The 19,608-nt window shown below is 44.1% G+C and overlaps 1 protein-coding gene across 2 annotated transcripts in view; it reads right to left on the reverse strand.

Moving 5' to 3' along the window:
- The window catches only part of UPB1 (beta-ureidopropionase 1), a 1,115,631-nt gene that overhangs the window by 896,234 nt on the left and 199,789 nt on the right, over positions 1-19,608 (reverse strand). For both annotated transcript variants that reach the window (XM_044068825.1, XM_044068826.1), the window contains exon 4: positions 16,704-16,798. In XM_044068825.1, the coding sequence (XP_043924760.1) occupies positions 16,704-16,798 (95 nt within the window). The remainder of the gene's footprint in view (positions 1-16,703; positions 16,799-19,608) is intronic.

Below are 19,608 nucleotides of genomic sequence, written 5' to 3' on the forward strand. Positions count from 1 at the left end.
ATCTGTAACTAATGAAGAGGTTGCTGCTAGCAAACAACTTGATATTTCATTGTTTCATCTACAAGTAAAGTGCCTATTGCTCTTGAGGAATAAATTGTCTATGTTGCATTAAAAAAATAAGCTAGTAATATTGCAATAGGGAATGAATGACAACAGGTTCATTGTTACTAGGTATCTTCGCCAAAAAGGACTGCAGCATCCACCCCCCCTTTACAACATAGTACAGTATCAGCAACGCATCGACCTAATGTGGGAGTAGAACCCACAGCCTTCTGCATCAAAAGTACACTACCTGTTGTGCTATTAACAATACAAGCAGACTCAGCATAAGTAATACTAAATTTTAGTTCCCCTGCAGCTCTCAGCTCCTTGTAAAATCTACTTGACACTCAACTGTATCTCTGAACTTTGCAGCACAAGAAATCTGGAAAAAGCCAACATTTATCGGGGGGGGGGGGGCAAAAGCCCAAAAACCAGGAACTCATTTTAAACATTGCTTGTATAATGTTGGAAAGTTGCTAGAATAGGATGCCGTGTTACCACCATACATTTTACTGCCAAGTCTCAAACCCAGGACCCTGTGCAAAACAGTCAGAGAAACATACCACTATGCCAAAGCAGCTGTGAACATAGCTCTCAACCTCTTAGCAAAAGACACCTGGACAAAGCCAGTGATGGGGGAATACAGCCCCCAAACATATTCAGTGAATTCAGTTCTCGCCATAGTTCTTGACCTTAGCACAAAAAACCTGGACGAAGCCAATAATGGGGGAATACAGTCAAAAAAATAGGGACAAATTTCAAATATCCAATTGTATAAACTTAGAAAATTGCTAGAATAAAGAGTTTTGTGTTACCATGTACTTTCTGAAGAATATGAAGTCTGAAATTCAAATGCCTGTTATTTTTATTTAACATGTTAACCAGGAAAGTCTGAATTGGAATAAAAGCCAACTTTTAGCAGAGCAGAGAGAAACACTCCACACATACAGACTCCCCACAGAAGGCACCCTAGCCAAGAATCAAACCAGAAAACCTGTAGCTGTCAGGCAACAATGCTACCAGTGCACTACTGCACTACTGATTTTGCAAGGGAAAAACAAACATTCAGAAATCACAGATTTTATGAGGAACAGAACAAATATGAGGCAAAAATCTGTTTTTATTTACAAATGGTGGTGGGTAGGGAAGTCAGGCCCTTGCCACCTGCACTTAAGGTACAGGGTTCAAGCCTGACATCTCTAGCCGCCAGCAGATAGTGACTGGGGCATTTTACACAGACACACACACACACACACACACACACACACACACACACACACACACACACACACACACACAGCAAACTATAAAATTACACTTACACACACACTGATCGTAAACTACGAAAATCGACAGCAAAGTTATGTACCTACCATAACGTTCCATGTTAGTTGTCTTCTTCTCGCCTTCTTTCTTGCTGGCTGGGTTCGGAGCCGATCCTCGGCTCCGACTTGGACATCTTCAAAAGCTCAAGAGCTGCTTACTAACTTGAGGCCCCCTATATCCCATGATGCCTGGTGCTAGCTACCCAGATCTCGTTTGGTAAGACTAACTGCAGACATAATAAGAAAGGAATCCTATCCTAGAATGCATAAATCCTACTGGAGAGACTGCTGGTCAGAAGGGAATAGCCAGAGAAGACTCAGCCAGTGAAAAATCAAGAGGAACTCTTCTCGGTCCACTAGGATAGAGGGATGGAGGGTGGGGCGCACGAATGAAGGCGAGAAGAAGACAACTAACATGGAATGTTATGGTAGGTACATAACTTATTTATGTTAAGTTGTCTATCTTGCCTTCATTCTTGCTGGTTGGGACAGCACCTAAAGTCCTGGGTGGCTCATCGGAACAGACTCTTCAGAACAGTGGAACCAAAATCAGCTCTGCTCCTAGAAACCACATCCAACTTGTAATGCGAAATGAAAGTATTCGGGTTGGCCCAGGTAGCCGCAGCACAAATAGATTCCATGGGCAACCCAGCCTGAAAGGCCATCGAAGTGGCTAAAGCTCTGGTGGAGTGACCTTTTGGTTTGACTGACAATTGTTTATTCCTCAGTTGATATATAAATGTGATGATAGAAGTCAACCATCTGGACAAGGTTACTTTGGAGACTGGAAGACCTTGTTTACCCACAGCATAAGACAGGAAAAGTTGGTCCGATTTTCTAATGTCCTTAGTTCTATGCAAATAAAGGCATAGTTGCCTGTGAACATCTAACTGGTGCAACTTATATTCCGCCCTGTTGGAGTGGTTAGGAAAAAACACAGGATGGTCTATGGACTGATTTAAGTTATTCTTTGAAGAGACCTTAGGAAGGAAGGAAAGATTAGTCCTGAGAGCAACCCTGTCATTGTGGAAAACGAGGTACGGAGGACAGACAGAAAGAGCCTGAAGTTCCGAAACTCTTCTGGCTGAAGTAATAGCTACCAGAAAAAGGGTTTTCCAAGATAAGAACTTCAAGGAGCAAGAAGCTGCAGGTTCGAAAGGGGGCAAAATTAGAGAAGCTAAAATCAAATTTAGATCCCACGGTGGTGGAGGATCTCTCACTGGGGGTCTGAGCAGAGTGGTCCCTTTGAGAAAGGCTTTACATAGCTTATGAGACATGATACTGTTTCTCGACAAGCCAATGTGAAAATTTGAAACTGCAGCTAACTGCACTCTAATCGTAGCAGAAGCGGACCCAGCATGGAAGAGTTCCGCAAGAAAATCCAAAATGTGGTGTACAGGGGCTGAAAAGGGGTCTATACTCTTAGTCTCTGCCCAGAAAGAAAAACGTTTCCACTTACTTGCGTAAGTTTTTCTATTCGTAGACTTGTACGATGACAAAATGATTTCACGCACAGAGGGGGAGATATCTGGAAGCCTGGCAAAAGTTGGAAGTGGACCAACCAAGCAGTGAGCTGAAGAGATCGCAGGGATTGGTGCAGCCCACCCGATTGATGAATCAGAAGGTCTGGAACTAGGTCCAGAGTCAAAGGCTGCTCAAGAAGATGGCGATGCAGGAATGGGAACCATATTTGTCGAGGCCAGTAAGGGGCAATGAGGATCATTTTGCAGCCCAATACGGTAGCTTTCTGTATCAGTTTCGGGATTAGAGGAAAAGGAGGGAATGCATAAAGAAGTCCCTGAGGCCAATCGTGGACTAAAGCGTCTCTGGGGGAATGTCCGGGAAGTGGAAGGAGAGAGAAGAAATTGCTGCACTTGCTGGTGAAGGGACTTGCAAAGAGGTCGCAGCAATGCTGGCCCCATTTGCGGAAGATTTGGTCCCCAACTACCTGATTCAGAGACCACTCGTGAGGCATGAGAATTGCTCTGCTCAGCCTGTCTGCTATGACGTTGGACCTCCCAGGGATGTGCATTGCAATCAGAAACCGTTGGGAAGAGATCGCCCACTGCCAGAGTCTGAGTGCTTCTCGATATAGGGGGTAGGACCTGGTTCCGCTGTGCTTGTTGATGTACCACACTACTGACATATTGTCCGTTTGAATTGCAATGGTCCCGGTAGGAAGAGAGTCCTGAAGAGCTTGCAACGCTAAGAGCACGGCCCTCATCTCCAAGACGTTTATATGCAGATGGTACTCGTGAGGTTGCCAGGTGCCTTGTACTGTTCTGCCCTCATAATGCCCGCCCACCCGATCAGGGAGGCGTCCGTGGTCACCGTAGCAACTGGACGGGGGAGTACAAATGGTCTGCCGAGGGACACTGATGTGGAGACCATCCACCACGCAAGGTGCTTCTTGCATGCTTGTGTGATCATAATCATGTAAGACATGGGAAGCTGCTGGAAGGACCATTGGGTGAAAAGAAGCCACTGAAGAATCCTCATGTGAAAATGAGCTAGAGGGACGAGTATGATCGCTGCTGCCATGAGACCCAGAGTTTGGAGGACAAACCTGGCTTGAATTCTTTTGCATGCTAACAAAATCTTCACATGTTGGCGAATCACTAATACCCTGTCTGGTGGAAGGCTCGCTGATATGTCTTTGGTATTTAAATTTGTGCCTATAAAGTTGATAGACTGACAGGGCGACAATGCAGACTTTTTGAAATTTATTGTGATGCATAACCTGGAGCAAGTCTCGATAGTGTAGTCCCTGGGTCGCAGAAGGTGATGCCTGGTGGTAGCAGTGAGGAGCCAGTCGTCTAGATATGGAAACACCTGGAATCCTTGCCGTCTCAGGTGAGCGGTAACTACTGCAATACATTTGGTGAACACCCTGGAGGCTGTGTTGAGACCAAAGGGCAGAGCTCTGAACTGATAATGGCTGGCTCCCAGCCGGAAGCGAAGGAACCTTCTGAAGTGTCTGTCCATTTTGATGTGGTAGTACGCATCCTGAAGATCTACAGAGCACATCCAATTGTCCTGACCCAGGAAGGGTAAAATGGACTGTAGCGTGACCATCCGAAACTTCGTTCTTTGTACAGACTTGTTCAGTCTGCTGAGATCCAGAATGGGTCTCCAGTCCCCTGTCTTTTTTGGTACCAAAAAGAACCTCAAGTAAATTCCGGATCCTTGTTGGTCTGCTGGGACTTGCTGGATGGCCCTTTTTCTTAGCAGATTTGAGACTTCTTGAACTGCTTGGTCCCTTAGATTGGGTGGAACGTCTGGAAGGGACTTGTTTGACCTTAAGGGGGTACGAACAAAGGGAATTCTGTAGCCTCCGGATATAACTGACTGTACCCATGTATCTTGTGTTATGTCTTGCCAGGCTCTTGGGTACAGCGATAATCTTCCCCCGACTGCCTCCAGAGGTGGGCAGCCGGGCAACCCTTCAGGGATGCTGGAAGGGCTTCTCAGAGAAGGATTCTCTGCTGCCCTGATTTTGCGGACCCCCTCTGCCACGAGGGCGGCATCTATTATTGTTCCCTCCTCTGCCCCTGGATGGGAACTCACCACGTGTGTCTGGCAAGGCTCCCTGGGATTTCCGGAACCACTTCTTTCCACTCTTCTGAACCTTGGGATATGGTCTGGAAGGAGTGGAAAAACAGACTCCTATGGCAAAGAGAGTCTTGCCTGCCTGCTCACACCTGGTAAGGGTGTCCTTCACCTGTGATCCAAAGAGAGAGGAACCATCAAACGGGGTGTTGGTGAAAGACGCTCTGAAAGGTTCTGTAAAGTTACATAGCCGCATCCAAGCGTGTCTCTTTAGGGCAACGCCTGTGCCTGCGGCTCTACTCGCACCATCGGCTGCATACAAAATGAGCCTCATGGAGGAGTTTACCACTGAATTAAGAGTCACCACCTGGGAGGCTGCTTTAGCCTGGGCCCCCTCAGCTGATGGATCTTGAAGGGTATCTCCAAGCTCTTTAAGGAGATCCCTTTGAAGACGGGTAAAGTGGCACAAATAATTCAGGGACCTCATGGAAAAGGTCGCTGAAGAGAACATCTGCTTCCCATATCTGTCCATCCTCCTGGACTCCTTGTTAGGAGGATGGACAGATGATGAAATTTCTGCCAACTCCTTCTTTGTGGCCACCGTTACCACCATGGCATCAACGGGGACACCTTTAGTCAAAACCTGCTTGTCCTGTGGTGCAGTAATGAATTTGGCAGGTCTTCTGGGGGTCGGTTCCACTGAGTCTGGAGCTGACCTCACCTTCCGAGCCACCACAGACATCAGTGGATCGAAAGGCGGAGACACCTAGGAGGTGGAAGGTCGGGATCCAAACGTGTCCAGAAATACCAACTCATCCTCGTAACGGCTTAGGGCAGTCCAGTTCCCCCTCTGCCTAAGCATCGCAAGGATGTCTGAGAAGGAGACATTTTCAGAGGGGGATCTTGGGGACCCTTGCGAATCCTCTAAGTCAGTATCTGATGTGATAGACTCAGGGGAGTCAACATGCTTCCTCTTGCATTTCCTCTTACGGGGTGGCTCCTCTGAATGATCAGGGGAGGTCTCGGAAGAGGAAGATACACCCAAAGGGGTGTCCTGGAGCACTGGATCTGGAAGAGGGGCAGAGGCTGACACTGGCACCCTAGGGGGAGGAGCCAATGGGGTTGATCTTGGGACTGACTCGGGGCCAGTACACTCCTCATCACCTCGAAGGCATCCCTGCCCAGACGCACAGAGGGCTCCGGTTCCGAAGAAAACAGAATCCCTCCCTGCACCGAGGGGGACGGCTCCGAGGCAGATGTGGGAGCTGAGCTTACCTGAGCCGAAGCCCCGAGGGGGAGAGCAGGGTCGGACAAGGGTCCGATGCCAGTCGCCCCCTCGGAGCTGACGAGAGAGTCCCAGCGCCCAGACCCCTCCAGGGACGGTACCATAGAAGGGATCGGAGCCAATGACGGAACCGAAGTAGAAGGTATCGGACCCGACGGTTCCATGACTCGAACCCCAACGAACTCCAGCTCCGAGCTCAAAGGATGAGTCGGAGGAGGAATATATACAGACGTGGACGGAGCAGACAGCTGATGAGGGGGGCTGGACAACATTTTGGCTAGGGCCTACGATTTTAACAGCCTACTGACCACTCTTTCCAAGTCATGGTCCGAAAGCCTTGAGGACCAAGAAGAGTGGGATGAGCGATGACTACGCTCCGACTGGAGCAGAGGTGATCTCGGAGCCAAACGTATCGACTCCAGAGAAGGAGACCTGGATCTTTTTCGACTCTCAGACGGCTCCGAGGAACGTGTCAAAGCCAACTGGGAGGGAGGAACATCAGTTCCAGCCAGAGCCGAAATGGATGGTATAGTTTCACCCAACGACAGCTCCCGGTGAATCTTAGGGCTTAAGCAAACCCCTCAGGATCAGCTTGTTTTTGCACTCCTGCAGGATTCTTGGACTGAAAACATGGCAAATGGAGCAAGAGACCTGCAGGTGCACGGCACCCAGACAATAAACACAAGAAGTATGACCATCTGTCAGAGACATCTTCTGACAGCATGAGTCACACTTCTTGAATCCGGACGGCTTAGGATCCTTGGACATCCTGAAGGAAAAACCAAGGAACAAGGAACACACTCAGAAAAGTTTAGGTAACTAACCACTAAAAAGTACACACTACAGTTACCACAACCAAAAACTACAAGCAATGTATATACTTGCACTACTACAAACAAAAACTATAATTAACTATCACTAAAACAACTAACAGTGATAATAAAGGATTTTTTTTTTAAAGAGATAGAGAAAAAAGGTTATCCTCTAACTTAAACGGAAAACCTTTCTGAGGGAAGGGGAGAGAAGGGGGGAGAGGAAACTCTCTAACTAAAACGAGTTTCTGAGGAGGAGTAACAAGGATTAGGTATAGACTAGCTACAATACAACAGTTTTAACTAAATGACTAATTCTACATTAAAACTAACAGTTTTTATAATAAGAAAAAAGATAATAAAGTTTTATACGACCTGAGCCAATAGAACAACCTCGTAGCAGAAGCGGCAAACGAGATCTGGGTAGCTAGCGCCAGGCATCATGGGATATAGAGGGCCTCAAGCCAGTAAGCAGCTCTCGAGCTTTTGAAGATGGCCGAGTCAGAGCCGAGGATCGGCTCCGAACCCAACCAGTAAGAATGAAGGCGAGATAGACAACTTAACATTTACACTTACCGCTCTGTCCAACGTACAGCTTCACTCATGGCTGCTTTCCACACGCAGCTTACTTTTGGTTTCCGGTTTGGCTGGTGGCTGGTTTCTGTTTCCTGTGATAGGCTGAAGGCTCCAGCCTGTGGGTGATGCAGTCCAGTCTTCTCTGTGTGCCGGTGACGTCAACCACACAGACTTCTAGGCTGCAGGGCAGAGATGCCTATTTCCCTTATCCAGACTGTCTAACAGGCAGTCTGGATAAGGGAGAAAGGCATCTCTGCCCTGCAACCCAGAAGTCTGTACTGTGAGCATGCGTGGAGTGTTTTTTTTCGTGAATTTTTTTTTTTCTGTTTTGATTTTATGTTTGCCGTTTTTTTTTCTTTTCTTTTTACAGGTGGGAGGACTGCAGTCCTATAGCACGAGCCACCCCTGCAGTGTTCCCTCGAGAAAGCATGGAAAGTCCCTCATTGATTCTCCCAAAAGGTGGTCAAACACAGCTGGCAGATTCAGTTGTGTGAATGTACAGGATCTGTGGAATCTGCAGAGATGCACTGTTGTGCTACTGGATACTGTGCAAGAGAAGGAGGCAAACATTTGCAGTGCAACTGGACGTACTGAATAAAATGAAAAAGAAGCCATAGTTGTCACAATAAGAAACCATTTGGTCCGTCAACTGTGGCTCGCCATTTAAGAATTATATGACGCCTTCTGTTGGATTCTTGCTGTTACTTTTTATTTACATGCATGCATACCAAAGTATATTTAACTATTTACTGTGACCAACTAGTCTTACTACTGTATTGTACTGAGTACAATAAATACACAGAGACAACTGCTTCAATTAATACGCTTTTTTACTATTACATTTTCCTTTTGGATCTACAAGCATGCAACACAGATGCTGCCAGCTCTCTATGGCAAATTCCGAAAGCTTGTTTATGACAGTTTTCCTTTGTTCCCTTGTCCTTGGTTCTTTGTAGCTTGATGATCCATGGAAACTCAGTCTTGCATTATCTGAAACTTGATGTTCCAGCACTATTTGAAACTTGATGTTCCAACTTTATCTTGCCTGATGTTACATCTTTTACTTCGGTGATGTCCTTCCAGCTGCCATCTGTGCAGTTATTTTTACAGACTTTGTTTCTCAATAACATACTCCTGTACATGGATGCCAATATCTAATTAAGCTATGCCAGCACACTTACTACTATTTTTCAGCAATTTATACTATTCCTAAATTAACCCTTTATACTTCACATCATTCTTGCAGCTTTTTATTCAAGCTAATAATCATGCTAGTAACAGTTACTATTATCCTTTCAACTTCAGTTTTTATTTTTTGAACTTCTACTTGACTAATCTACTGTTCTACATTCCTTCTTTGGGATCTTATTTTTTTATTGTGAAATTTTCCATATCAGGATGCCTTTGCTTGTATTTCTCTTTGAATATCTTTGGGGCTGCCTTTTATATGTTGATTAATTTGGCTTTCTCCTTTGCATAATTATTGCACCATATCAGACCTTTCTTTCCCATATTTCTTTTTATACTGTTCAAATATCTCTAAATTTTGCTCCTTAGATTTTCGCACTAACCCATTCACTTCGTTTTCAAACAGCACAAAGTTTCTTGGTCTATACAATGTTTTTCATGGATCCGTTATATTAACGAATACAATTTTTGTTTGAAGCTTCTGACAGTTTTTCTTGTCGAAGTATTTTTCTTTCTTCCAATTTCTCTCAATCTTTTTGTATATCTTTTGTCTGGAAATTTTGCACTTATTGCATAATAGTAACAATACATTATTTCTTTCTCATCCTCAATAGTCCACTCTATTGTCTGCATGGCTTTTTTTTGGCCTATCAGATTTTGTAATTTTTGTGGACTACTACTTCCTTCTACAACAGGGGAGCCATCCTCCCCTTGGGCCTGGCCTAACCCCATTGTAGGAATATTTCCATGTCTTGAGGATTCTACACTGTCATTTTTTCCAGTCCTGGTACCAGTGCACCTACCAGGATTAGGCACTTTTTTATCCTGGGACTTGTACACCCAGCTATCTTCTTTATTCTGTAACCTGTTTCTATGATATATGCTATACGAAATACAGTCTACATATCAGTGTTGTCTTGGTGAGATTTTGTGAAAAACGGGGTCCAACTCATGAAGGTACTCACCAAGACTTGAGGATGAATTTAATTCCAGCAATACTTCTCTCCTTTTGCTGATTTTATCATCTCTCCATTTGGACCCCTTTTCTATGCAGCTGTTTAGATGTTGGTAAAAACCACAGGCTAATCTGGCAGCCCTCTCAGTTGGGTCCATTTACTGGCAAGTGTTGTGAATTTTGCACAGGTCTTTTACAAGTTGAAGTATATTTGCCCGAAGTCCTTACAGATGGTTGCATTTGGTGATGGGTTGGTACCATTAAGCTGATTTGTGTTGAGACTCAAGCAGGAATGAGGAGATGCATGGTGAGGTAAAGAGGGGGGGGGGGGCCATGTTGGTAGGGACGAAGTCAAGGATATTAGAGCCTCTAGTGGGTATTTTTACAACTTACACCAGTGCATTAGTAATATATAAGATTAGTAAATGTTGTGCGTATCCATTTTTAGAGGTGTGTGTCAGTCAATGCTTGGGTAATTGAAGTCGCCTATTAAGTAGGTATTTGTTTTTATGCTTAACCCTTCAGTGGTATTAACATAACTTCCATGATTACTGGGGGAAACCGATGGGGATGTGTTGCTACCTATGAATTATAATTAGATTTATTAAGGGTGATCTGGATCTGCAGGAGCTCCAAGTTAGTGATGTTCTTTTAACTTGAGTTTAAATAAATAAACCACCAAATGGTCTTATTCACACAGTCTGAGCAATGTCGATAAGTGCTATAATTACTTCAAAGTTATTTTACAGATTGTTCGTGGAAAGTTCTTCTAAAGTCCTCCTTCACCTTATCTGTCTTACTTCCCGATGGTGTCTGTCAGGACTTGGTACTTGATCTCCTGCTATTTTCACTGTACACTAGCAATTTCAATTTTTACAGTCTGAAGCAAGTGGGTGCTACGACATGATACAGAAAGTACAGTTGTGCACACTTACCATAAATGTAGATGTTCGAGTGTATTCACTGTTGCAGTCATTACATTTGGGTAATCTGCTGGCAGGTTGCCCTCACTCGGCCTGAATATCAAAATCTTGGGTCCTGCGTCGGTTGCTGTCTCCTCTTCCATGACGTCAGGTCGTCAAGGGTATAAAACAGGCAGCAGACGCCATTTTCTTTAGTTTTCCTTGCCCCAGATGTCAGGTGCCCCCCAAATGGGGAGCAAAAAAAAAAAAAATATATATATATATATATATATATATATATATATAAATAAATATAATTATTTATACATGCAATTGTCACAACATAAACTTTACCTTCATCTAAAAGCAAATACACCACAAAGGCTGTAGAATATAGTGAAGGAAAGAGAAGCTGTAGAATAAAGGGGGAATGGCAGGTGGGTAACCCAGACTGCAACAGTGAATATACTCGAACATCTACATTTATGGTAAGTGTACACAACTGCACTGTGTTCTTCATGTTTCACTGTTGCAGTCATTACATTTGGGTAGAATCCCAAAGCTATGGATGGGAGGCTGGAACTAAATAGCATTAAGAGCAGCTATAAGGCCCTGCAGAACTGCAGTGGCAAAGCCTGCCCTGGACTTAGAGAAGAGAGGCAAAAGATAATGCTTTGTAAAAGTATGAACAGAACTCCAAGTAGCAGCTTCTAGAATGTCTTTGGTTGGCGCCCCTCTGAGAAAAGCTGCTGAGGTAGATGCAGCCCTGGTGGAATGTGACATAATGCCCTTGGGCACCGGTTTACCATGATGCAAATAGCAGAAACGAATGCAGTGGTTTAGCTTTGAAATAGCCTTTCCCTCTGATCCTCCAGCAAATGCCACCAGTAGCTGCTGAGACTTTCTTAGAGATTTGGTCCTGTTTAAGTAGAATCTTAGTTGTCTGTGTACATCCAAGGAATGCAGAATCTGCTCCCCCTTGTTCTGCGGATTTGGGTAAAAAGTTGGCAGGTGAATAGTTTGGTTAAGAGCCACACTGGATACCACCTTAGGCATAAAGGAAGGATTGGTCCTGAGGGACACCCTGTCTGGGTAAAATATAATGAAAGGCTCCAAAGCCATGAAGGCCTGTAGTTCTGAAACCCTTCTTGCTGAAGTGATTGCCAGAAAGAAAGCTGTTTTCCAGGATAAAAACTTTATATCTGCAGTAGCTGCTGGTTCAAATGGAGGCAGGGTGAGCTTTTCCAACACAAAATTGAGGTCCCATGCAGGAATTGGTGATGATCTGGAAGGCCTTAAATTTTGGGCCCCTCTAAGATACTGTTTTAGTAGAGGATGAGAAAAGATGGGCAGCTCTGTGTTGTAATGAGCCAAGATGGCAGAGGCATGGACTTTTATTGATGAAAAAGATGGGCCCTTGTCAAGCATCTCAGTCAAGTATTGTAAAATTTGAGGAATATTTGGCTTTGCTGTGTCAGTTCCTTGTGCTTGGTTCCAAGCACAGAATCTCTTCCATTTATCAGCATAAGATTTTCTAGTACTAGGCCTTCTGGCTTACAAAATGACATCTATCACAGATTTATTGAGAGGTGTTGTTTGAATAACTACATGATCAACCATGCTGCCAGGTTCAGAGTTTGGAGCTGATTGTGCAGAATTCGATTGTTCTGCTGAGACAGTAGATGAGGTATTTGAGGCAAGTACCAAGGAAGGAGTTGAGACATATTCCTTAGGATTGGGTACCAGTGCTGGCGAGGCCAGTCCGGGGCAATTAGAATCATTTTTGGTTTTTCCTGTCTGACCTTTAGTAGGACCTTGGGAAGAAGAGGCAGAGGAGGAAAGGCGTAGACTGATAGGTTTTTCCAACTGAAGGATAGGGCATCCATTCTCCATGCTTGTCTGTGATAAGTCCTTGTGCAGAATTTGTCCAGTTGATAATTCTGGGGAGAGGCAATAAGATATATGTCCGGGCTCCCCCATTTCTTTGTTATAATGCTGAAGACTTGTGAATCCAGTTTCCACTCGTGAGGATCCATAAGATTTCTGCTTAGGTCGTCTGCCAGAGTATTTTGTTTTTCTGGTAGGAACTGAGCTTGAAGATGTACTTGGTAAGTCAAGGATGTGTCCCACAACGCCATGGCTAGTCTGCAAATGGGGGTAGGAATGTGTGCCCCCCTGCTTGTTTATGTACCACATAACCGTGGTGTTGTCCGTCTTTATCAGTAGTTGTACTGGATGACGTAAGTCCTCGAAGGCTGTCAGGGCATTCTGAACAGCTAACATCTCTTTCTGGTTAATATGCAGATGCATTTGTTTTGGGCTCCATATGCCCCGAATGCATCGCCCCGCCAGGTGGGCCCCCCAAGCATAGTCTGATGCGTCTGTAGTTAGGGTTTGGTTGGCAGGGGGTAGAGTGAAAGACCGTCCCATGTTCTGGTGACATGTCTCTGCCCACCAAAGAAACTCCTGTTGTAGGCAGGGAATGAGAGGAATAATTGTTTCCAGACTGTGACAATGTTGACTCCATAAACTTTTTAGGTACCACTGTAGTTTCCTCATATGCAGTCTTGCATACGGAATCAGTAGAATGCAGGATGCCATGAACCCCAAAGCCTGCAGAATTTGTCTTGCAGATAACTGGATTTTTGCTGCCGTCTGTTTGAAGTAAATAATCTGTTGCCTTTGTTTGTCTGGCGTAAGATAAGCCATCTGGGCAGTTGTATTCAAGCTTGCACCCAGGAATGTAATCAGGTACCAGTTGTGATTTATTTTCGTTTACTGTGTACCCTAGGCATGTTAGAAGCCTTTTCACAAACGCCAGATGCTGAAGAAGAATGTCCTTGTTTTCTGCTTGAATGAGACAGTCATCCAAGTAAGGATAGATTTGTATACTTCTTTGCCTGCAAAATGCAATTACTGGTGCCAGGCACTTTGTAAAGACCCTGGGCGCAGTAGACAAGCCAAAGGGCAGTGCAGAGAATTGGTAATGCATAAAACCAGCCAAGAAGTGGCGGTATCTTCTGCACAATTCCCTTATTGGGATATGCAGGTATGCCTCTTTCAAGTCTAGGGTCACTAGCCAAGTGTTCTTGCCCAGCATGGGCAGAAGCTGCTGCAAAGTTAGCATTTTGAATTTTGGTATGTCCAAGAATGTGTTCAAAATTGATAAATCCAGTATTGGACGCCAGGCATTGTCTTTTCTGGGTACCAAGAACAGTCTTGAGTAAAACCCTTGTCCTTTTTCCTGTTCTGGTACTGGCTGAATAGCCCCCATATCCATGAGGGACGTAACTAGTTTCTGTGCCTCTGCCCATTGATTTTGTGGCAGATCTGGCCAACTGTTTGGAATTGGCAAGGTATGGAAATGAAATCTGTATCCCTGGGATACTATGTTTAATACCCACTTGTCCTGGGTTATTAACTGCCAATTTTGAACATGAAGTGCTAGTTTTCCCCCTAAGGGGGCTGCCAAAAGATAAGTGCTTGGTGATGGCAGAGGGAAGTCATTGAGACTGTTTACTGTACGGTTGTGCTTTATTTCCTCCAGATTTGGAGGTAGAGGCACCCCATTGCTTTGACCTGTAAGAATCTTGTGATTGGTATCTAGAGCCTTTTGAGCGCCTGGATTTGCCCCATGAAGCTCTGTCGGACACAGGAAAGGACTAATTTTTTGTAGGCCAGTGTCTACTGAATCTTGGTGGCTGCAATTGTAAGAAGTCTTTTACAGTTTGCATAGACTTAGCTTTGTCTTCCATTTTCTTTAAAACCTCTTCTGCCTCATTACCAAACAGAGTATCATGCTGTAAAAATGCATCCAACAATTTAGCTTTAACATGATCAGGCAAATTTTGCTCCTTGAGCCAGGCATGCCTTCTAATCACAGATCCAGTAACTGCGGCCCTGCAGGAGGCCTCCAAGGAATCAAAACCACATTGCAAAATATGCTTTCCAACCTGTTCTGCTGCATGCAATAATTCCTGTAATTCTTTATTTTCCACACATTCAGAAATCAACATCATTTTCTGTTTCAATGATCCCATAACATGCTGTTGGTATTTAAGCATACGCAACTGGCAGCTTAAGGCCCTAATTGCCAAGGTTGCAGACGTATAAACCTTCTTTTCCCATCTCTCCAGTGCCCTGGAATCTCTATCAGAGGGGGTAGGATTCTTAGCTGTTGAGGCCTTTACACCTTTGGGACCCTGTGAGATAGTTTCAGGGTCAGCAGCAGGGTTTTTGAATAAAAAGTTGTGTGAGTCAGGAACCCTGTAATATCTGTCTGGCTTGCTAGGAGCCGGAGCTAGGGAATCTGTAGTCGTGCTTGATTCCGAAAACACATCATCAACAATGTCTAATACAGGAGGTATGGCCAAAGGCCTATACTGAGGAAGAAGGAGGAAATCCCTAAGCCTCTTTTTTGATTCTGAGAAATCTTGACTCTCCCAATGAAAATGTTCCATCAAAGTATGCAAAGTTTCTCCAAAGGAATAATCTTCTGGAGGAGATGCAGATGGGATGGATTCCTCTGCATCTGAATCCTCATAGGGTGGTATAGAAAATTCCTGATCAGAAGAGGAATCAGAAGAAATAGAAACCTGATCTGAAGATTCATAATCAGTGTCTTGCCTAGGCCTCTTATTGGGGGGGGGGGGGGGTTGGGAACCCCTGATCAAGATAATTAAGTCTTCAGCCATTTTGATCATCTGCTTTTTTGGGAATAGAGGCCTGAGCATGTGGCTCATGCGTCGGTTTTTTGGCCTTAGAAGTTGCTTTTGTCTTTGAAGCTGGCGTCGGTTTTATATAGAAATGCTGAGGCCTGAAGGCACCCTCAGAAGCCGGTGCCTGCTCTGCGGCTCCAGACCCATCCGAGGGAGAGACATCCACAGGTACAATACTTTGAGAATCTTGCGGCATGCCGGACTCCACATGGGTCTCGGTAGGGGCCTGCGACTCGAAAGTAGCGGGTATCAAGGGCTGCGAAAGCGCCTCACTGAGTACCGGCGACTGGCTTAGGAGAAGCTTCGTCGTCAGTTTTGGACCTCGACGGTCTGTCTCTGTCCTTTTCTTTGCGTTTTTTTGTGAACTCCGGTAGTCGGATTGCTGTCCGACGACATTTCTGGGTAGTTAAATCTGTTTCCAAAATATTTTGAAGCAAAGATATACCGACGCTTAATAGTGCGTTGGTTAAATCTAGCACAAAACTGACAGCAAGGCATGTTATGATCTGGGCCTAGGCAAGGAATACAGTACAAATGAAAATCCTTATGAGGTATTTGCTTCCCACAAGTAATGCAATTATTAACTTTTACTGACATCGGTATGGAGCAAGAAAAAGTTTCCCCAAAGGGGTACTTAGCTTTATTTGAAGACTTCGGTTCTGAAACTCGAATTTGAAAATTTCAGGTGTCGGCCGACCGGCACTTGCGAACTGCTTCTGCTTCGGGCACCGCGCAGCAAGAAAGACTAAAGAAAATGGCATCGGCTACTTGTTTTATACCCCTGACGACCTGACGTCATGGAAGAGGAGACAGCAACCAACGCAGGACCCAAGACTTTGATATTCAGGCCGACTGAGGGCAACCTGCCAGCAGATTACCCAAATGCAATGACTGCAACAGTGAAACACGAAGAACATCTAATTATTCACATTTCACCATTAGTCCAGAACCTAAAACTATATCTTTGTGGGTCAAATTATGTTTTTCTCCTTCCAAAAAAGACGACATAATAGCAAAACCAAGCTCTCTAGCCAGTTAAGCAAGCATTCACACCTTCATATGCAAGACAAATAAACCCAGTATCAAAACCACTGCATGAGAACATGTCACCTTATCACTAATCATTTTAACTGGATGTACACAAGAAAGCCTTCTCCAACCTATAGCCGATTACTTGCCATAATGTTCAGACTGGTTGGATACAGCAACTTTTTACCTTGATTTCTTCTTTTGCAAATCAAAAAAATATTCTATGTACTGTACTAGAACTGACAAGCAGTGCATTTTTTTTTACAATTTTTTTTACATGAAAACAAATTACTGTCCATGACACTTTACCACTAGGCAATACCTTCTGACAGAATTTGGTTGTGGGGCCATCCTCAGCAGACTCGGCAAATTCAGTCCACGGTAATTTCTCACGAGTGCAAAAAGCAAACGGCATGGCTGCAAGAAAAACATATTAAAATGTCTGACTGAAATACATTTAATTTATTTATACCTGTTTAATGGGTTAGTTCACTGATGTGCAGCTGCCACTACTCAAACAATACAATGAACCATCATTACTTGTTGCGACAGTGATCTTTAGCGTTGACATTACTTTCCAGCAAGTATATCAATATGATTCCTTACGAAACATAGCATAAAACAAGACTTGTAGAACTGGTAAAAAATGGTTTACTAGAGGGAGGTTGGCATAAAGGTTAAGATATTTGCCTTACAGACACAAGGTGCAGGGTTTGACTCTCACGTGGGTTAACTGGCTTAACTTAAAATGGCCCACAAGGGCAATTAGCCTAGTACTAACCTAGCAACCTGCCATGGGATTTGAAAATGTACCTTACACAGTAATTTAGTGGATGAAAAATAAAATACAGACTTCAAAAAAGATGGGCCAGCATACAAAATGATGGATGCAAGCAGCATAAAATGTTGATTTTTAACACTGTCTGGCTCCTATTCCTCCGGTGACTTTTCACATCCCCAGTCCCTAGTAATACTTTCTAACCCCAGCAGGATTAGCAGGTGGGGAATTGTGTAAACCATCCAGCTAGGGGTAGCACATTTTTTACATGATGGTGCACTGCTGGACACAGTATCAATGCATGCTTCTGACACTAGTTATTTCCAGCTAAAGTTCTGGTATATTCCTTGTTTCAGCTTATACTCCCCCTCCCCCCCCCCCCCCCCCAGGTCTCACCTGCAGCAGCTGCAGTACCATGCCTACCTTGCAGGTGGCGCACTTGGAGCAGGACTTCACCAACATGTTCCCCCTGAGTCCATACCCAGATGTGGCAGGCCATGGGGTCTTGGTCCCGGACGTACTAATGGGGAGCGCTCATCCAGCAGACATCAGTCACGTTCAGGTATCAGCAGTACAGCTGACCATGGGTGTGGACATGCCAATGCAACTCCTGGCAGAACCAGTTCTCATGATCGGAGGCGACAACGATGAACTGCCACTGCACAGCTCACACCTCTCTGACACACCAAGACACAGAGCTCGGCTGCGTTCTTGCAGACACTCACACACCAATTTCATCTGGAGTGCCCATACAGACACACACACACACACACACACACACACACACACACACACACACACACACACACACACACACACAAAACAGTTACATGGTTCATTTGTGAAGCTTAAAGCTCATTCTGTCTGGCCATTTGATATTTTATCCAAATGTCTATTTCTCTTTCTTACTCCACTCACTTACCTTTTGTGTCAGCCTAAGCTTCCTACCACCCCCCACACACACATACAACAACCTTTGCAAATGATGATAACTGTGCCATATCCTTATTTTCTATCTTTTGGATTCAGGGATACATAAGTTTTGTGTCTGATGCACAGGGTGCATAGCTGACCTAGTGCTTTGTGTATCTGTGTGTGCGATGCTGTTCTGCTAATTGTACTGCTTTCTTACAGGTTTTTGTAATGTGTACATCCTCCCACAGCAGCAAAGCTACATCAAGCCATATTAGGACAAAATCTGAACAAAAGGGAGACTTTTAAAATATTTTGGTCTTACAAAGTTAGGCAGGTGAGAGAATCAAACAGTTTTTGCATCACTATTTTTAAGATTTTTCTAAGGGATATGAATTCTGAAACTGAAATGTGTGTCATTAATTTCTAACTTACCTCTTTAATGATTTGCCTGTACAAAAGTATGAGGCCAAACTGAGAACATTCTTTGAACATCAGTACTTTTGAGAGGTATGAATGTGTGAATTTTTGATGCCTAAGGCCTATTACTTGATAGAAGACATATTCACAAGTCACTGCTGTCGCATGTTTTTATTTATTTTTTTATTTTATTTTACATTTTTGACCAGGCTAGTCTAACTGGTTACATGTCCATTTTCAGTAGAGGCCCAGGAAGATGCGCTCCATTAAGCTAATAAAATAAAATACATTGATGATGGAGAGTAACATCAAGAACTTGACTACAAAGTTTAAAAAACAATACACTACTACTAGAAACATATTTACATAGTAGAGGGTTTGACATTCATCAAGTTGAAGACTGAGAAAAAAAGATCAGGTTAAAACTAATTATTAAGGTCATTTCAAAATACTACCCTCAAAGTGACAAAAGTTGGTAATATATACATGTGTTGTTGAAGTCATTGCTGTAAAAATCAATCACCTGTTACTTATATTACCACGCAGTATTCAAGGCTATGTATTTGTATTATTATATATTTTTTGTTCTATCCCAGGTTCAACGCTTACCTTGTAAATCTGGCAGTTGCTATAGTTTTAGTTCAGAGTTGAGTCTGTCTGATACTAGGAGTACACAGCCATAACATGGGTAGGTAAAGGTTGCGGCCGTTGCCTGACATCAATGTTACTGTATGTATGTGTGTAGAATGAAGGTTTTAGCTCGTTAGGTGGTGAATGAGAGTGCTATGTGCTGCCTCTTGGCCAATGTGAGGGCATATTGAGCACACCTATGTTTACACCCACAGCAGTTGCTGGTTTCCCCTCTGACTCCTCACCTGCATGTGACTGTGGTGATTTTGTCAGTGGTGGTGGGATGGGTGCCCCTTCCCCTTGTTGATCCTGCTAAAGCTGTTTTCTCAGGATGATGTTGTGAAGCATGGAAAAGAAACTGAAGATTTCAGTACATGTACATGGACTGTACTGCAGGGCTCCCCCAGAGGTATCTAGGCACCAGAACCATGATTTCATCAGCCCAAACACACGCTCTATGATATTTTTTCTTTGAGCATGTGCCCCA

This window comes from Protopterus annectens, chromosome 4.part0 (assembly GCF_019279795.1).
Source record: "Protopterus annectens isolate FY-2018-M chromosome 4.part0, PAN1.0, whole genome shotgun sequence".
NCBI lineage: Eukaryota > Metazoa > Chordata > Ceratodontiformes > Protopteridae > Protopterus > Protopterus annectens.